The sequence below is a fragment of the Peromyscus eremicus genome, chromosome 11, assembly GCF_949786415.1.
Source record: "Peromyscus eremicus chromosome 11, PerEre_H2_v1, whole genome shotgun sequence".
NCBI lineage: Eukaryota > Metazoa > Chordata > Mammalia > Rodentia > Cricetidae > Peromyscus > Peromyscus eremicus.
This window is the reverse complement of record NC_081427.1, coordinates 29,384,338-29,403,509: the sequence shown is the minus strand read 5'-3', so window position 1 is coordinate 29,403,509 and position 19,172 is coordinate 29,384,338. Positions and strand designations below refer to the sequence as shown.

Here is a 19,172-nt window from a genome sequence, read left to right as displayed (position 1 = left end):
GGAATTAGGAGGAGGAGGAGGAGGAGGAGGAGGAGGAGGAGGAGGAGGAGGAGGAGGAGGAGGAGGAGGCAGCAAGATGAAAATTATGCAAATATAGTACTCAGGTATGGAATTCTCAAACAATAAAATTGGAATTCAATATATGTAATTTTGGGCTTAATTTAAGAATCTAACAATCTCTGAATAAGTTATCAATGTGGGTCCTACACCCAGTGGTGAACATTCTCCTGAAAGACAAGAGTAGAGGACACAAAGAGAAACCTATGTGAAGGTGAAAGTTGATACTAGAGGTAATCTAGCCACAAGATAAAGACATCTAGAATCACCAAAGCAAAATAAAGCATGGAAAGAGTCATCCCTTAGAGCAGCGGTTCTCAACATGTGGGTGGAGACACCTTTATGAGTCAAATGACTATTTCTCAGGGGTCCCATATCAGATATCCTGCATATCACATATTTATATTATGATTCATAATTGCAGAAAAATTACAGTTATGAAGTAGCAACTAAAATAATTGTATGGTTGGGGTCAGCACACCATGAGGAACTTATTAAATGGTCACAGCACTGGGAAGGTGGAGAAGCACTGCCTTAGAGCCTCTGTAGACAGTACAATCCTACTTATACCTTTATTTGTAATGTCTGGCCTCAAGAATAATGAAGGAATTAATCATGTTTAAAACCACATTTGTGGTAATTAATTACAATAGTCTGTAGAAAGTAGAAAATATTCCGTTTAAGACCAAAATTGTAATTAATGAATTCTAGTTAATACATTTGTTTCCACTTTGCAGTGGTATGCATTAACAATTCTAAACTGCTTTCAATACAATGAAGAATTAATCCAGCAAGGAATTATGCTGAGGTTGGTGTAAATCAGGTTTCTCACTGTTGGAGAAAACAGCTTCAAAAATGGGAAAGGAAAGGATCATAATGAACTTTGTGGTATTTTAAACGAATATGTAGATAACAAATAAACAGAGGTGTTCAAGCATATACGGACATGCCACTCTCCCACTCCATGTGTTGAGTATCTGGAAACCATGAAAGAGATCCTGTATTCTAACAATGAGTTTCCAATAAAAGGACCTAGAGCTTCCTGGAGAAATGACTGGCTACAGCACTGCCCAAGGAAAAGCAGAACCTGAAACATCTCACTTTGCAAAAAGACAGCACTGCAAAAGTGGTGGGGCAGGCAAAGGATTAAAATACAGGCTGGATGAGGATGAGGGCCATGTCAGGTCCGTGGTCCCACTGCAGCCAGGGTCTATGCTCATGTCAGATCTCCTGTTGCCATCAAAGGCTATGCAGATACCCAAGATCAAGGGCCATGCCCCCACTGGGGGCAGTGGTGACATCCAGACACAGCTGCTGCTAAGGACCATGTTGGAGTACGTGGTCCTACCGTGGCTGGGGGTTCTGACCTGGAGTCCAGGTCCTGCACTGCCACTAATGGTCATGCAAAGGCCCAGGGTTGGGGCCACAACCTGAGGCCTTGGTGACATCCAGCAACCACATGGCTGCCGGAACCATTCCCCACCTGGGTGGCCATTCCTTCCACCCAGAGCCAGGATGTTGTCCAGGCCTAAGCTGCTGCCAAGGGCCATGTCTGGGTCCATGGTCTAGGGGTCTGAGTTGGTGTCTGTGGCCGGTGTCACCTCAGGAGGCCTTAAGAATCATGCAAGATGAAATCAGAGGGCTATACTGAGCCAGTTCCACCCATCACTGCCCTGGGAAAGCTGGCCTAGCCTCTCATGGGCCACTATAGCAAGAGAGGTAGCCCTTGCACTCAGGAGAGAGGGCCCCCATCCCTCACCACAGGTGAGAATGAACATACCCTGAGAGCATGCATATAGGGGAGCTGACTCCACCACCGCGCCCAAAGCGGGTGGCCCTAGTGGCTCAATATGACCTGCCTGGCCTATACCCAGGCCCACAATTGGGCCTTAGGTTGCCCCATCCTAGCATCCACCCCATCTAGGTCCTGCTGGCGCTCATGAAAGGACTGTTCCTGTGGAACAATACCCGCATGATCTCCAAGACACAGGATACCCCAGAAGAGCTCTGGTGAGGATCCAGTAAGGACGGTGTACCAAAAACCAGAGGCCTTCAACTAGACCAATGACTCACTGCAATGAACATTGACAGTCAAGCTGATGGGACAAAGGGGTAGACTATATGATGCCATCAGGACGGATGAAGAGTTGATGGAGAGTCAGGAGAGAAGGAGAAGCAGAGATTTTTCTGTTTCTGGTGTGGTTTTTGTTCTGTTATGGTTTATTGGGGGGGGGGGGGGTGGTCGTCGTCTTCTTCTTCTTCTTCCCCTTCCCCCTCTTCCCCTTCCCCTTTTCTTTCCCCTCCCTTCTCCTTCTTCTTGCTTTTGTTTGCTTGCTTACTTTGTTTTGCTTTCTTTCGTGGGGGGGATGCAACAGAGATGAGGAGAGGAATGGGGGGACCCGGAGGTGAACAAAATTGGGGTACATGATAAGAAACCACCAAAGACTCAATAAAGAAGTTTTTAATAAAAAAAAAAAAAAACAGGCTGGAGGGGCTTCAACTTCTGGGAAATTACAACATCAAAACAAATAATGATAGTAAGGGACTGTAAATCATTGACTACAATAAGAACCTTTGAGTGCATACTAATACAATAAGCTAATTATTTAAAATCCCAAGTATGGTGGTAAACACCTCTAATCAGTTCAACACTACACAGCAGGGAGAGAGAGTGGGAGGGGGAGGAGAGAGAGAGAGAGAGAGAGAGAGAGAGAGAGAGAGAGAGAGAGAGAGATTTTTCTTACCTCCTTTCATGATGTTAATTGATAAATTTAAAATGATTTTACAGAAATAATTTTTTCAGACAAGAATCATCAATAAATCTTAAAACTAGTATAGGAAAACTTGAAACTGAACTTGATATCTGCAGGAGCACAAACTCTCTCTGCAAATTATTCAATAATTACGAAGAAGAAAAACTTTATAGTGGGAAACCCTGATATATACCACCTTGAACAAGTAATCAAAGTTCACACCATTGCTATAGTACACATAGACATCGTGTATTTACATGACAAAATAAGGACACGGTATTATTTGGTGATAGTCTTAATACAAAACCTGACACTAGGCTAGGACTCAGATCAATGCCTTGCTTATCCCTCATCAGAGAAATGTCTTCTTGCACTGGATGGTAATTAACACAGACACTCACAACTACACAGGGCGTAGAGAGAGACTTTGGAGCAGCCCTTATATGGGATGTTAACCCCTCCACTCAAGGCTCAGGGATCTATGTGGAAGAGGAGGCAGGAAGACTGAGAGCCAGAGGTGGTGGACTCCAAGGAAACACCGTCTTCCAGATACAACAGGGCTGGTAAACTCACAGAGATTGTAGCAGCGTGCACAAGACCTATACAGGCTCAAGCCAGACAAAATCCCAGCACTGAGAAGGGGGAGCAGGCACAAAGTCCCACCCCTAATCAAGAAGCTATTTGTAACTGATACTTGCTGGGAAGGGGAAACCAGTTTTTCCCAATGGGGTGATCTGGAAGTAATTGGGGGAGGAGAAAGATTAGGATCTATAGCATACAGCATTGGGTGGTCCTGTACATTAGCGTCGACCGGAGCACACTAGCCCTTTCAGTATTTATTTTTGTCAACTCCTTGGTATATCCTAGGCACCCTTTTAAGGCTTAAAAACTGGGCAACTCAATGAGGCTCTGTATAGTCTTAAAATTTTTTCCAGCTCATCCTATTAAGTCCTCCTAACATTTCCCAAGAGCTGCATATCACTGCACTTCCGTTTCATCCCTGGTGGCTAGTAGGAATTCAGAAAATACATGCCAAGGAAACAACTGAAAGCATAAATAACTGATTAAATGAATGAGGAAAAAAAACTTCATCAAATATATTATTTATTTCATTAATCATTGGGTTTTCTATTGCTTTAGAATGTCATACATGCAATGAGTTTTGATCAAGTCCCTCCCATTCTCTCAATTCCCCAGCAATATTCTTGTTATTGCAAAATAAATTGAGAAAGGGTACTGAAACCCTAGGTCCTCAGTTGATGAAAGAACTACGGTGCAGTCAAAGATTCTTCGCTCCATTTCGGGTCCGGTAGAATACACACAAGCCACCCTATTCTTTCTCTGATTGTCGCCAGACTCACTAAAGAGATCATAACAAGTGGCTGTCTGAATAACAGATAAGAAAAGAAAGCAGAATGAGTATGAAATACAGGACTTAGAAAATAAGGTGGTCAGTCTCTGGGGTGCTGTTTACCTTCTGTCGAGCCAATCTTAGGCTCGGGGCCACCACAGCTAACAAGAGTAAATCAGCATGGAAAGGCATGGCTCTCCTGGCAGGGACGAGGCTGTGTGTCTAGGTAGGAAGCTGGGGATAAAGTAGGGAGAGATGAACTACCTGTGTGGCAAAGCTCTGGTAATGTAAACCAGAACTTCTTTTCTTTCTTTTCCTTACTCAAACATTTTTAGTCTTCTGAAAATACACCTAATTTGCATCTACAGTTATTTTTAAGATACACAATTAGTCAGGAGAAAAGACAGGTGAGGCACTGGCTAAGGACCACCACCACCCTGAGCACAGCACTGCTGGGTGAGTTGACCAATGTTAGCAGGCAGGACCTCCAGGAAGGCCTTGAAGCACCTGAGGCATTGCTGGTACACGAGCTTGAAACTGGAATCACTGGATTATCAATGATGAATTGTTTCTGTGGATTCTAGCTCCCAAGTAGCTCAATTTTAGCTTTGCAGTTTTTAATTTAATTTTATTAATTAATTTAATTTAATTTTGATTACATTTTATATCTAAATTTCTCAGATTGCCTTCATCTATACACAGTATATAATCAACTATGACAAAGTCTTCTCTGGGAAATCTGTCTTGCCCTATTGGCTATGCTAAAGCCATGATTTCTTAGGCAGCTGACAGTTCTTGGTTCTAGGGCACAGATGACATTCTAGTTGGAAATAGCCTTGCTATCAGTGGCCCAATTATCTGAAACATTCTCACCAGTTACCAGTTTTCTTTGAAGGCATTAGCAGTGTTGATAACTGAATACAACACAGTACCCACCCTCACCCCCTCACCCCTCTGCATGCTAGTCAGGCACTCTATATTGAGCTCTATTTTCAACCTGCATATATGTCATTTTATATGAAAGACATGAGCATCTGTGAAATTTGGTTATCCAATGGGAAAGCAGATGTAGGTCCAATGCCCCATAAATACAAAGGGATTATACTGTGAGTGTGTAAATGAACAGAATATAACCTATAGCCACCATTTGCCAAAGGAAAAAACTATACAAAGACACATAACAAAAGCCAGTAGGTAGGAGCTAGAGAGATAGTTCAGTGGTTAAGAGCACCCATCACTCTTACAAAGGACCTGGATTTGGTTCTGAGCACCTATAGGGAAGTTCACAAGTATCCATAACTCCAGTTTCAGGGAATATGATGCCCTCTTCAAACCTCCAAGAGCACTAGGCACATATGTGATACACATACATACATGCAGGCAAAACACTCATACACATAAAATAATATATATATATTTTATATATATATATAAAATCTGAAAAGGAAATTTAAGGCCAGCAAGAATAGAATTTGAAAAATATTCAAATAATGTCAAAGAAATTTAAAGAAGAAAAAGGCACATGGGTGATGGCTCAGTCAGGGAAGCGCTTGCCTTGCAAGCACAGGACGTGGGCTTGGTCCTCAGAACCTGGAAAACACGGGCATGTGGAGCGGTCTCAGAGGTCCCCAGATGAATGAACACAGGTATGGCCATTGCTCTTCATTGTCTAACAGAACTAACACCACACACTGGTACAGGATACAGAAATGAAGGAAGAATTGAGCTGGAAACTCCTTCCCTGCTAGCTAGGATTCACAGTGCCAGAAAAGGCTGTGGAGAAAACTCTAGTCTAACCTTAATCCTGAACTCTGAGAAAACTTGTCTCAAAAATTAAGGTGGGAAAGCAACTGAAGAGGATATTCCCCATGTCAAACTTCTGGACTCCACACAGGGTTGCATGGGAGTGCGTATGCGCCTACTCATACACACACACACACACACACACACACACACACACACACACACACACACAAAGAATGACAAAGAGATGCTTATCAATACTATTGGTCATTCAAAGTTTCTATTGGAAATACAAATGGAATGCATTAAATATCTATTATAGTGGCTAAAATCAGAAAATCAACATCCCTCACTGCTAGAGGCTACAACATAAAAATAGGCCCATCCAAAGTCTACACACAAATGTTCAGAACAGCTTTGTTCACATAACTGTGTTGTCAGAACAATCAACAATCCGCTTGTAGGGTGAGAGGGAGAGAAGTCAAGGTCAAGAAGAACTCAGGCCTTTTGCTTTATCAGCTAGTGAACAGTGATGCCACGCTGAGATAGTAAAACACCTGCAGAAACATGAACCTACAAAGAAAAGCCACAATTTCCTTTTTTGCTGTAATGCTGGGTGCCAGTTGTACATCCACTGAGTCTGTCAGCCAGGTAGTAGGAGAAGACAAGGTAAAAGCTGTGTATCTCTAAATGTCAGAGTCAACACTGGGTATTTAAAGCTGTCTAACCAGATGAGTGCAGTCAGAAAGCAAGGAGAAATACTAGACAGGGCTCAGCAACAAGTCTGGGACACTCCAGAAGTTGAATTGTAGCAGGATAAAAAGGAATACTCAGTGAAGCAGGAAGAAAACCAAATCAGTACACATTGCTAGTCAAGGAAAAATGCTTTTTGGAGGCAAATCAGGTATGCCACATACTAATCAGAGTTACAGTACTGTAAGAACTGAGACAGGCCACTGGGTAAGATAAGGACAGAAGGCAGGAACACATAAGTACAACTAAGAGACTGAAAAATAATAAGTAAATGATAAGTTCATTCGAATATATAGGCTCATTAAGGATCTAATTAACCTTTCTAAGATGGAAATAATCTGCCAATTATTTAAGGAGAGAAAATAATTTTTCAATGATGTGCAGTTAGCAGTTATCTGGTCCAATTTGATCCCATTAAATATCGTAACTGGGCCAGGAACAGCTTTTGAATTACAATAAAAGGAAAACCCTAACAACTCAAGACACACCCAGCCTTTGAGACCTTAAGATACTGTACTGCCTTGGCTTTCCCAGTCTGGCACATTACTTCACATTCCCATTCTTCTGCTGTTCAAACAAGTCCACTGGATTCAGGTATGTCCAGTCTATGGCCCACAGCCCATGTGGACCCCATGACAGCTATGAATGTGGCTCAACATAAAACCATATACTTACTTAAAACACTATGAGATATGTTTTTGTGATTTATTTTTGTGGCTTAATTTGCAGATCTGAGTATGAACTCTGTAGACAACTTTGTATCACAATTATCAAAAGGTTGGACTAGCCTGATCCAAGCAGAGATCTGCCTGATATTCACAATCTGAGGCACAGCTGGTTTTCTGCCCAGTGAGCTCCAGTTCACTATTTCCCCCTCCCCTTACTCCCAGACTCAGGGATTCTACAGACAGCTCCTACTTAACCATCTCAGACCTTTAAACTGCCTTATCTTATTCAAACAGCAACCCAACATCTTACCTAATCCATCCAGGTATTCAAAGCAGACCCCCCTCAAAAAAAACAAAACTGATAATTTACTGATAATTGTTGATTAGAACTGAAATAGCATCTTAGAATATTAAAAAATAAGCCAAGAGGAAATGGCATCCAGAAGATGTTAACACAAAGGACGAACACCTTAGCTGTTGAGTAGTCAGAATAAGAACACAAATAAATACATTACATTGAAAAAGCTCCAAAGACTAAATGTTATTTCTTGTTTGTAAAGACAGATGCATGACAAAGTCAAGGGGAATGTTAAGTGTTCCTGTGTTCAAACAGAGACCAAAATTAGTCATAACAAAATGAAGTTCAACTAAGGATTCTTAACTGGATCTAAACAAATTCAGTATCACAGCAAACATTAGTGGGAGAATTTTAAAGTGACACCTAAGAAACATTAGTGACTAAAACACCTTTTCATCAAATAAATTAGTTTTTGTCTTTCCCTCTTTATCTAAGCAATAGGTCTTGGAGAAGACAAGAATATTCCTTTACTCAATGGCTTTAACACCAAATTGCACACAAGAATTAAGCAAATTCTTGTTTTTCATGATATGCCAACTTAGCATGGAGAACACTATATACCCATGACCAATGTTGTATCACCTACACACACAAACACACACACACACACACACACACACACACACACACACACACACACATACACGAAACTGATCTACACTAATCTAGCCACTCTTGTGACTACTACAAAGATAGCAACCATAAAAGAACACTCTGCAGAAGTACTATTTGTTGTCAGAGAATAACGGGAGCCTGAGGATCCACAAAATAAAAGTGCCCCTGTCATTGCACGGTGAGCTAACAGCTTGCTCCTGTGAAGACGTGAAATGCAGCAGGAAGATGCTGTCAACTTACCCTGAGGTTCTTAAGCACAGTCTTAGTAATCACCACCAACGAAATCTGTGTAAGAACATTTTGTTGGGTGTGTTCATAGCTTTAATTTGGGAGTTGGAATACTTTTTCTCTAAAGAGTCGGACAATAAGTATTCTAGGCTTTGTAGCCCACCTTCTGATACAACTTCTCAACTTTACCATTAGAACACAAAAGGAACTACAAATAATAAACTAATAGACAAGACTGTCTTCCAATAAAACAAAAACAGGATGGAGGCTAGATTTGGCACACAGGTCTTCCCTTACCAACCCAACCCTTGTAATCAATCTACACTCTGTCAATTCCTTCCATGAATCAAATACTCAAAAGTTCACAACCTTCAAACATCTGAGAGACAAAAACACCCATCTGAGTACATCAGAGAAATTCACTCTTCTTTGGTTTACACCCTTCCAGTGACCTAAGACATTGCAACAGCACCAACTATGGCTTAATTTGTGGTTACTACAAATGGCTCCTCATCTGAAACCATAAACTCTTAATACTTATTGGTTTGACAAATATCTCTCACCAGATATGATAAGTTCTAGATAGTCCACGTATTATTCACATAACCAGCTGTCTTTCAATTTGTTTAACTTTTCTATTTTCTATGTCCTAAACATCAGTCACTGAGCATTTTCATTGTTTGTGCCTACAATAAAGAATTTTATTCTGGAACAATTTCCCACTACCCCTCAATCAGAATATTCTATCTAAAACCCAGAATCATAAATAAAACTCAAGAATACCATATGAGGAAAATAAACATTAATAATAGGGAGGAGGATGTATATGGAGGCCAGAAGTCAGTATCAGGTGTCATCCTCAATTGCTTTCCACCTTATTTCAGGGTCTCACTGAAGCTGAAACTCACCAATTCAGCTAGAATGGCTAGCCAGTGAGCTCCAGGAATCTGCCTCCCCAACACGAGATCAGAAGCAAGTGTTGCTGTGTCTGGCTCTATTATGGGATCTTGGGATCTGAACTCAGATCCTCATGCTTGCCTCGAAAACACTTTACCCACTGAGCCATCTCCCAAGCCCTGCAAGTCTAAGTCCTTAGGATCCTACTGAAAGCCCACCCTAATATATTCCAATACAAATGGGGAAAATTGCTCTGCCAGTAGATGGTAGCACTTGCCATTTCCAATCTGAGGCTACTATGTGTAAGTGGATTTTCAGATGAACCTATTTCTATCCTTCCCATTCTTGATATAAAAATATTCTCTACTCACCTTCAGTGCTAATCTTTTCTTTTAGATTTAATCACAATCCTTACCACTTGTTCAAAGATCTTTCTCACCACTTACTATGTTTGAGTTTTGTTTGGTTTTGTTTTTGTTTTTTTTTTTCCAGAATTGTATTAGTTTTCAATTGCTTTGTAGCATATGCCACAAATTTAGGGGGTTATAAGACCCCTCATTTATTACTTTGTATTTCGCAATGTGGCTGGACTCTCTTCAGTGTTTCACAGATTGAAATAAGGATTCCAAGAGGATTACATTCCTTCCTTGGAGCTATGAAGGAGAATCTGCTTCCAAGAACATTTAAGTGTTGGCAGACTAGAAATCCTGTGGTTATAGGGGTCAGGTCCTCACTTCTTCACTGTTTACTCATTGGGGGAGAGGAGTACCACTCTTAGCTACTAGAATACATGTCTGGTCCTTGCTGAGTATCCCTCCATCTGCAAGGACAGTAAAGAAAAATCTTGCTCATAGTACATCAGACAAAAGCCACACTAACAGCTGTTTACAAAACAATTTTATCGATACTTCCTGTTGAAACAGCTGAGGATCAGTATCTTGAAACTTGTACACATTACCTGATGTCACTGAACTATCATCAAAGAGTTCACTGCATGGATGAGGACTCTATTCTTCTGGTCTTCCAGGGGTCCACAGCCACACCTTTCCTCTTTTTCTCCCCACCACACTTTTTGAAGTGATTTGTTAGAACTGTTTTCCACCAAGGTAGACTAAAAATTAAATTACCCAGTCTAGTCTTTTGAGGAGGCTTTCCTTAATTTATCTTTCTCTCGAGATTTCATGTAAGCGACAAAAAGAAAGCAGCACCATCTTCACTTTGCATGGAAACATCTTCAGCCATGGACCAAAATTCAGCAGTAAACATTCCTCCACATCAAATCCACTCCACACATAAAATCTTTCTGCCAGGAACCTCAATATATGTCTTTCTGTCTTTCTGTCTGTCTGTCTGTTTTTGAAAAGCAGACTTGCTATGTGGCCTAGGCTAGCCAAACTCACAATCCTGCCATCTCAGCCTTTCAAATAGCTGGAATTATAGGAATGCACCACCACACTAGGCTTCAGAAATCAATTTTAAGTGTTCTTCTGTGTAGGCTAAATCCAACAAACATAATCTTTCTTTCCTACAGTCTTGTGCCATATAACTTACTCAGAATAATCATCCTTTTACACTCAAGAGTTCCCATCTACAATCAAGAGAAATGAAGACTCCTGGGAGACTGAGAACTCTCCCTACAACAAAAGCTACAGATGCAGCAGTTCCAAAACTATGTTCTATGGATAACGGCATTAAACAGATGAGTATAAACTTAGGATGTTGGGAGCCAAACTCCTTGCTGCTGGAAAAATGAATTATAAATATTAAGCTAAGAAAGGCTGTGAGATTTGATTAGAATCAGGTCCATCCATATCAACTTGCAATTTTTAATATATTTTGTTTTGTTTGTCTCCCTCCTTGGTCTGTCTTCTAGATATAAAAGAAATGACAACCCAGTGACAATGAACACAACTAGTACCCTGATCTTTATTTCTAAAAGGAATCCCTTATTCCTTTAGCAGCCATGGGGGTTGGGGAGAACACTGGAGAGATGGCTCAACAGTTACAAGCACTTGCTGGGTTCTAGCCCCAGCATCCAAATGACAGCTCATAAACTGAAGTCTACAACTCCAGATCCAGGAGATCCGATGCCCTGTTTTGGTCTCTGTGGGCACCAGGCACACATATGACACACAGACAAACATACAAGCAACAAAACTTGTAAAACTAATTAAAATAAATCAATCAATAAAGGTATCATGGCTACTGGGCCTGGTGGTTCACACCTTTAACTCCAGTACTCGGTGGACAAAGGTGGATCTCTATGAGTTTGAGGCCAGCCTGATCTATACAGTGAGCTCCAGGAAAGACAGAGCTACAGAGTGAGACACTCTCTCTCTCTCTCAAATAAATTAATTAATTAATTAATTAATTAATTAATTAAATTAAATAAACAGGAGCCATAGGTCCCTGAAGAAATAGAGAATTTCAGAACAAGAAAAGCACAAAACACAAAATGAGACTAGAACTCAGTTTCATCAGAGTGTAGGAAAGTAACCCGACTCCTCAGAATGACACAGATATATCAAAAGGTCAGAATCTAACATTAACGAGTTTCTATTATATTACAAAAAAAAAAAAGTTTGGCTCATAAAATGAAAAGAACTACAACATACATCAAATCATTGTGTGTATTTTTTTAAGAGTTTTGACAGGGACAGGTGGGGGTGGCACAAACCTTTGATCCTAGCACTCCAGAAGCAGAGGCAGGCAAATCTCTGAGTCCAAGCCAGCCTGGCCTACACAGAAAATGCTGTCTCAAAGACCCAACTTAAAAATAAAAATAAAAAAATCGAGTTCTATCTATGACTGAAGCCATAGTTGGGGATAGTGCTACTGCTTGAGGCGGAATGCTTGCCTAGCATGTACAAGGTCCAGACTTGGCCCCCAGCATCATAAAAAGAAAAGAAAAACATTAATTTAATGCTTAAGGAAATAAAAATATACCTAGAATTCACAGTTATTTTAATATTAAAAATTTTACATCTTACAGAAAAGAATTTACTACTAAAAAGACATGACTAATGTATTTGCTCTCCAAGTAGTAAGGGTAATTATTTGGAATGGCTAGACACCAAGAATGACTGCCTGTGTATTTAAAAATAAATACAATCTCTTTGATAATTCAGCTAGTAGATCAGAGGGCTATAGAAAAAAATAAAAACAATAAAAATAAAACCAAATACAGCTTTTAAAACATTTCACCCCTAAGGTTCTTATGTCTTGTCTACTCTCTACAAGGGAAGTCCACTTGTGAAAAGGAAATCTCCCCCTAAAAGGTTCAAAGCTTTTAGGATCCCCTGAACCAGCCCACTTCAATTTAGTTACATAACTAAGAAGAAAATGGCACAGACTTGCTTTCAGTTGAAAGGGATTGAAGGCAATGATGGAAAGGAGAGACCCTAGATGAATTCATAAAAGAAAATAAATTAGATCATATGACTAGATTATATGACTATTACAGTAAGTATTCACTTATTAAAAAACCTACTAAAACACCTTTGAATTTAACTTCATAAAAAGTTTATTGGTTAAGAAGTTCAAATTTATTGAATTATATTGACTTAACAGTCACACATTTCTAGGCTCTATGCCAAGAAGTCACATATGAACCCTAAGTACAACGAGTGCTGAGAAGCTGAAAGCAACAGAGGAAAATATTCTGTGACGGTAAGAAATGTGCCCAAATTCTGGTTTCAGATAAGTATATTTCATTATTCTGTGACCATGGTTGTTAAAAGAACACTTTCGAAAGGTTTAATTAATTATAAGGTGACTCCTCGTTACCGCTGTCCTACTTTTCTAACTACCTAAACCTGCAGAAGTAATGTCCCATTTTCCTAGATAATCAGCAAACGTATCTCAAAACTCAAAAACCTGATTGTTCTCCAAGCCAGGGTCTATCTCTCTCTCTCTGTAGTCCAACTGGCCCAAACCCATCTTCCTCCACGTGCTGGATTTGCGGGCACACGCCATCACAGAACCTGATTTTCATGAAGTATCTCATGGGGAAATCCAACACATGACAGACATGAATCTGCCCCTGTCACTTCTATCCTGCAGGGATGACATGGTTGCTACCTCTTGAAATTAGATACATGTGGTTACCCACAGCAACCTCACAAGACCGGGGGCCATTAACATCTCTCATGGAGGAGAGTAAGGGGTCCTGGGGCAGCACACTAACTGGACGAAGCCCTCCCATTCCTGAGGCTATGTGAGTGGTTCACAGTTTCTGGGGAGGGGGAACTTTTCTTTGATAGCAGAACCTCTCATAAATTGCCCATTATCCTGTAATCTCTTAACCTATGCCCCAATTAAACCCACTAGTTCAGCAAGTGAAATTTGAGTGTATCTTTTCTTTGGTCTGTCCTTGTTGTCCCGTCTGGAGAGGGAGTCACTAATTCACATCTTCCCAGGAGAAGTTCATGTAACACCTCTATGCAATCTACTTCCGACCCTGAGGTACATGCACATAACTTCTAAAACTGTAAAACACACAAAACATGGCTCCAAGTCTTAAATGAGATAAACGTTCCGACATCAGAAGTGTTTTTCAGACAAAGTAGACATTAAAATTGAAATTCAACGGTAACTTGGACGAGAATTACAAATTATTTCTGGTTTTTATGCATTTTTCTATAATCGATACTGTAGGCTTAGTTTCCCCAGTGCTGGAATTGTGGCCATGTGGCACCATGCCAGCTTTATAACCCTGAAGAACTTTTACAGCACATACATTATAGTTATAATTCATATGTGAATAAACACATAAAATGATGTAAAGAATAGCAAAAAAGAAAAAGGCTATGTATGGTGATCCATGCCTATAATCCCACCTCCCAGGAAGCTGAGGCAGAGGACTGCTATGACTTTGAGGCCTGTCAGAACTACACAGTGAGACCCTGTCTCAAAAGACAAGCAAACAAAAATATTCATAAAATAGCTCAGCAGACAAAAGTGTCTACAGCCATGCCTAACACTGTGAAACTGATCCCCATAGACAGAAGAGAACCAAGTCCCAAAATTTGCCCACAGACTTCATTCTCTTTCTCCTCCTCTCTCTCTCTCTCTCTCTCTCTCTCTCTCTCTCTCTCTCTCTCTCTCTCTCTGTTATATAAATAAAATATAACAAAAACTTTAAGCTGGGTGGCGGTGGCTCACGCCTTTAATTCCAGCACTCAGGAGGCAGAGCCAGGCAGATCTCTGTGAGTTCGAGGCCAGCCTGGGCTACAGAGAGAGATCCAGGACAGGCACCAAAACTACAGAGAAACCCTGTCTCAAAAAAACCAAAAAAAAAATAAATAAATAAGTAAATTTTTTTAAAAATTAAAAAACAAGGACTTTAAAATTGTAAAAATTTTACACTATAAGTAGAATAACCTGTTGGGCGGTGGTGGTGCACACCTTTAATTCCAGGACTTGGGAGGCAGAGGCAGGGGGATCTCTTAGTTCGATGCCAGCTTGGTCTATAAAGTGAGTTCCAGGACAGCCAGGTCTGTTACAAAGAGAAACCCTGTCGGGGGGGGGGGGGGGGGGGGGGGGATCAGATACACTGAACCTGATGGAAAAGAAACTGAGGAACAGTCTTGAATTCATTGGCACAGGAGACAACTCCCTAAACAACACCATCATGTAGACACTAATATCGACAATTAACAAATGGGACCTCAAGAAACTGAGACGTTTCTGTAAGGTGAAGGACACTGTCAATAGGACAAAACGATAGCCTACAGAATGGACAAAGATCTTCACCATCCCCACATCTGACAGAGAGCTAATCTCCAAAATATATAAAGAACTCAAGAAACTAGTAAATAATTTCTAAATAATAATAATAAATAAACTAGTAAATAATTTCTAGTAAATAACTCAACAACTAAACAATCCAATTGAAAAACAGGGTACAGATCTAAGCAGAGAATTCTCAGAATCTCGCAAATGGCTGGGAAACACTTAAAGAAATGTTCAACATCCTAAGTTTCTGCCATCACTAGGAGAAATTCAGATGCTAAAAAAACATACAGTTTCCATTCACTCTTCATAAAACCCAGTCATCAAGTAAAAAGTCAAACTCCACAGAGAATGTTATACTGAGGAAAGTCCAGCAAGAGTGAGGACTGGCCACAATGACCACCACACTGGAAGAAGCAGACAGAGAAAGCAAAGGCATGATGCAGAACAAGAGAGCAGGCATTAAACACACAGCACACAAGCAGAGTAGGGCTTAGGGTAGACAGGGGGCAAAGAGAGACAGAGACACAATGCAATAGCGCTTGAACTGTTACCATCTAAGGGAGGCCAGGCGGACACCACCCTGAGCAGAAGAACCTCCTGAACAAACTACAGTCAATAACCTTTAGGATGAATTATTACATGACAAATGAAACTACTTGTTAGTAAGTGTGCTGACCAGATAGGATAGGGTACTATAACCCCACACTCAGGAAACTGAGGCAGGCCAAGCATGAAGGAGGAAGAGGGAGGAAGACAGGGAGGGGTGGGAGGGGGAGGGAAGAGGGAACTGAAGGAGGGATGGAGAAAAGAGGAAGGAGGAAGGAACAGAGGAGAAAAAGGGAGTGAGGAGGGAAGAGGGAGGGGAGGAGGAAAGATAGTAGGAGTGAAGGAAAAAAGGAGCGCAGAAGTCAAATTCATTAACATACAGCTGGATGCTTACCTTGGTGTTGGCCATGTCTACAATATACTGGTCTCCTTTTATACATTCCATTACTTCAAAACCATCTCTGTCAATCACCTTGGCCTGTGAGCTTCCAGATACAACAAGAATCATGTCTCCTGTGTTACTGTATTGTAGTGACTTGATCTGATGGCTATACAAAAGAAAAAAGAAAATAGTCTAGTGAAACACAGAGCTTTTTTTTTTAATACTTTTGCTATATTTAGCATGATCAGGAAAGGAAATTTTACACAACTACAACATTAATAATTCCAAAAAGCACAAAATCATCCTCCCAAGCTTTTTACAACCTCCACAGCAACTTGCTAAAATCTCCAAAGACTTAAACCTTCAATCCAGCCAACTGCTGCACCTTCTGGCTATTTTCCAATAACCTTATTTGCAGAATTTTTTAAAGCTATATCACAGTTATGTTATGTTATTTTTTTAACCACAAAGCTTTAAAAACAAGAAGAAAAAAGAAATGAAGATATTTTCTCTCCACTAGATACACGAGCCCTCTACTTCACTGGAAAGAAAATGGATTTAAGCCTTTTGTTGAAGCCAGTTATGAGAGGCTCTGCCAGCCTAGACCACAGAATGCTTGGAGATAAAGCCTATTACCACCTCAACAATGGCCACAAGGTATATATGAAATTTCAGGTCTGAAATAATTGTGTATATGCAAACATTCTAAAGTCAGAAAAATTGGGATTCTCGATTTTTCCCCACAGGCTTTTTCAGATAACTGACAGCCAACCTATAATTACCTGCATGTTGAAGGAATATATATAATTTGAAGTATTTGTGGGTGTTTTATAGCTAATTTAATTATACATGATTTTGTTGTTTCCTCTTTGTTTTGATACTATACTCCAAACTTGAGAGCCTGACCCTTCAGCTCCTCAAGTGCTGGTGTGTAACATCACATTCAATTCAGCTTAAACAATTCAAGATTCTAAGAAGAAATAATGAATTATAAAATTGTTACAGAATCTGAAAAAACAGGGTTCTAAAATGTTATTTTAAAAACCTAACCTCAGAACTAAAGAAAGCTATCATCTAAAAATTTTTAATAGGTTAAGTCTGTCACCATTGTTTATAAACCACATGTGTCTCCCTCTCCAAATTTATGTGTAACAGGCTTAGGAGATGAGGCCTTTAGCAAGCAATTAGCTATAAATGAAGTGAGCTTTTGCTCACTAAAACAGATTTCTCCAGAAATGATTAGAAAATGTGGGGTTGTCTGGGCATGCTCAAGACCCTATGTTCAGTCCTCAACACCATAAAAATTAAATTAAATGGGCATCGGGTAGTTCCAGGAAAAAATGGTTGGGGAGACAGACGCTGCATCCCTAGGAGGGAGGCCATGAAAGACAGTGTCAGAATAAGAAAAAGGTGTCTATTCTAAAGAGAGAAAAACAGACCAAAGACATACGTAATGCACAGAGAATGTGAAAGAGTGCCTGGAAGTGAGAGAAAAACACAGAGACCAGGAACTCCTGAAAGAAAACAAAACTGACATTCCAGGTTTTCTAAGTTTTGAAAATTTGCATAAGCACATTGAGATACATCATCTGTGGGACCCAGTCCTACAATTTCATTTGTTCCATGTGTAGCTGTGGCCACAGCTGGTGACAGGGTCTACTCCCGAGCTTCCGCAGAGCAGCTTGGAGGGAAGAGAGAACACCACAGGGACAGGACACAGAAGGCAGAGTAAAAAGATAAGCCAGGTGAGGGATGTAGTCCTCGGGACAAGCCCACAGCCCCAACCAGCCTCAAACCCAGCTGTGGATTTGGTGAGACCATGATCTTCCTCGGGCAGATGGATCTTGACTGTAGAGAAATCCAATTTTGTCATTCTACATGGCTCAGAGGGCAACAGCCTAGTGCTATCTTGAAAGAAAACTTATTTCATTAGAAACTGAGCTACCTGGGCCAGCAACACAGCTTGCCAGGTGAAGGCACTTGCTGCCATGCCTGAGAACCTGAGTTCACCCCAGGACCCACACTGATAAAAGAACAGAATAGATTTACAGCAATTTGTCCTCTGACCTCTACACACATCATGGTGAGTGTGTGCACATATGCACACACACAAATGTAATAAAAAATTTTTTCTTAAAAAGCTACTTTGATGATGTCCTGAAAGGAAGGAACCACCAAAAGTAAAGGAGCTTCAAAGTGAACTGTCACAGCCCTGGGTGAGGGAAAGCCCAAGAAGGCTTTGATGCATGTGGCAGGAAACAAGGCTGTGGTAGTCTGAATGTAACTGGACCCCATAGTCTCAAAGACAGTGGCACTATTCGGAGGTGTGGCTTTGTTGGAGGAAGTGTGTCACTGTGGGGGTGGGCTTTGAGGTTTCCAATGCTAAGGATACCACCCCGTGTGTCAGTCAACTTCCTATTGCCTGCAAGATGGAGGACTCTCAGCTACTACTGCAGCTCCATGTCTTCCTACATGTCACCATGTTCCCCACCATGATAATGGACTGAACCTCTGAAACTAGAAGTGAGCCACTTTAATTAAATGTTTCCTTTACAAGAGTTGCTGTGGTCATGTTCTCTCTTCACAGCAATAGAAATCTTAACTAAGGCAGTGGCCCAGGCAGGAAAATAAAGAAAGATGGCCCCGCACTCAGTAACCATGAGAGATGTCTTCAACCAAGAAGAGCCTGAGAGCTTGACAGCCCTCAGCCTGAAGCTAGTGGGGGAGTCACCTAACTGTTGTTCACTGTTACAGAGCCTAGGAACTCTGGCATTGTAGGGTACACATGACACCAGCTGCAGCATCCCTCCAGCATGGTGACTAGGACCTCAAGAGTCCTTACTCTGGACACACCTGGAGGAAACACTAGACATGTTGGAGGGGTACAATCTGGAATGTAGAAGAGCCAGCCCAGCCCACAGACTGCAAAGCTGAGCAAGGCCAGCAGGAGCCATGGTACACAAAGGAGAGCTACCAAGGTAAAGATGCACTGGAGGACATCAGATGCTGTTCACAGACTCAGCAGCAGATAAACCACACAAACAAGTCCACAAGGTCAGCTGACCCTCCCCCACTATTGAGTACA

The 19,172-nt window shown here is 40.9% G+C and overlaps 1 protein-coding gene across 2 annotated transcripts in view; it reads right to left on the bottom strand.

Moving 5' to 3' along the window:
- The window catches only part of Wdr70 (WD repeat domain 70), a 230,936-nt gene that overhangs the window by 149,469 nt on the left and 62,295 nt on the right, over positions 1-19,172 (bottom strand). For both annotated transcript variants that reach the window (XM_059276768.1, XM_059276769.1), the window contains one exon: positions 16,100-16,253. In XM_059276768.1, coding sequence (XP_059132751.1) covers positions 16,100-16,253 — 154 coding nt within the window. The remainder of the gene's footprint in view (positions 1-16,099; positions 16,254-19,172) is intronic.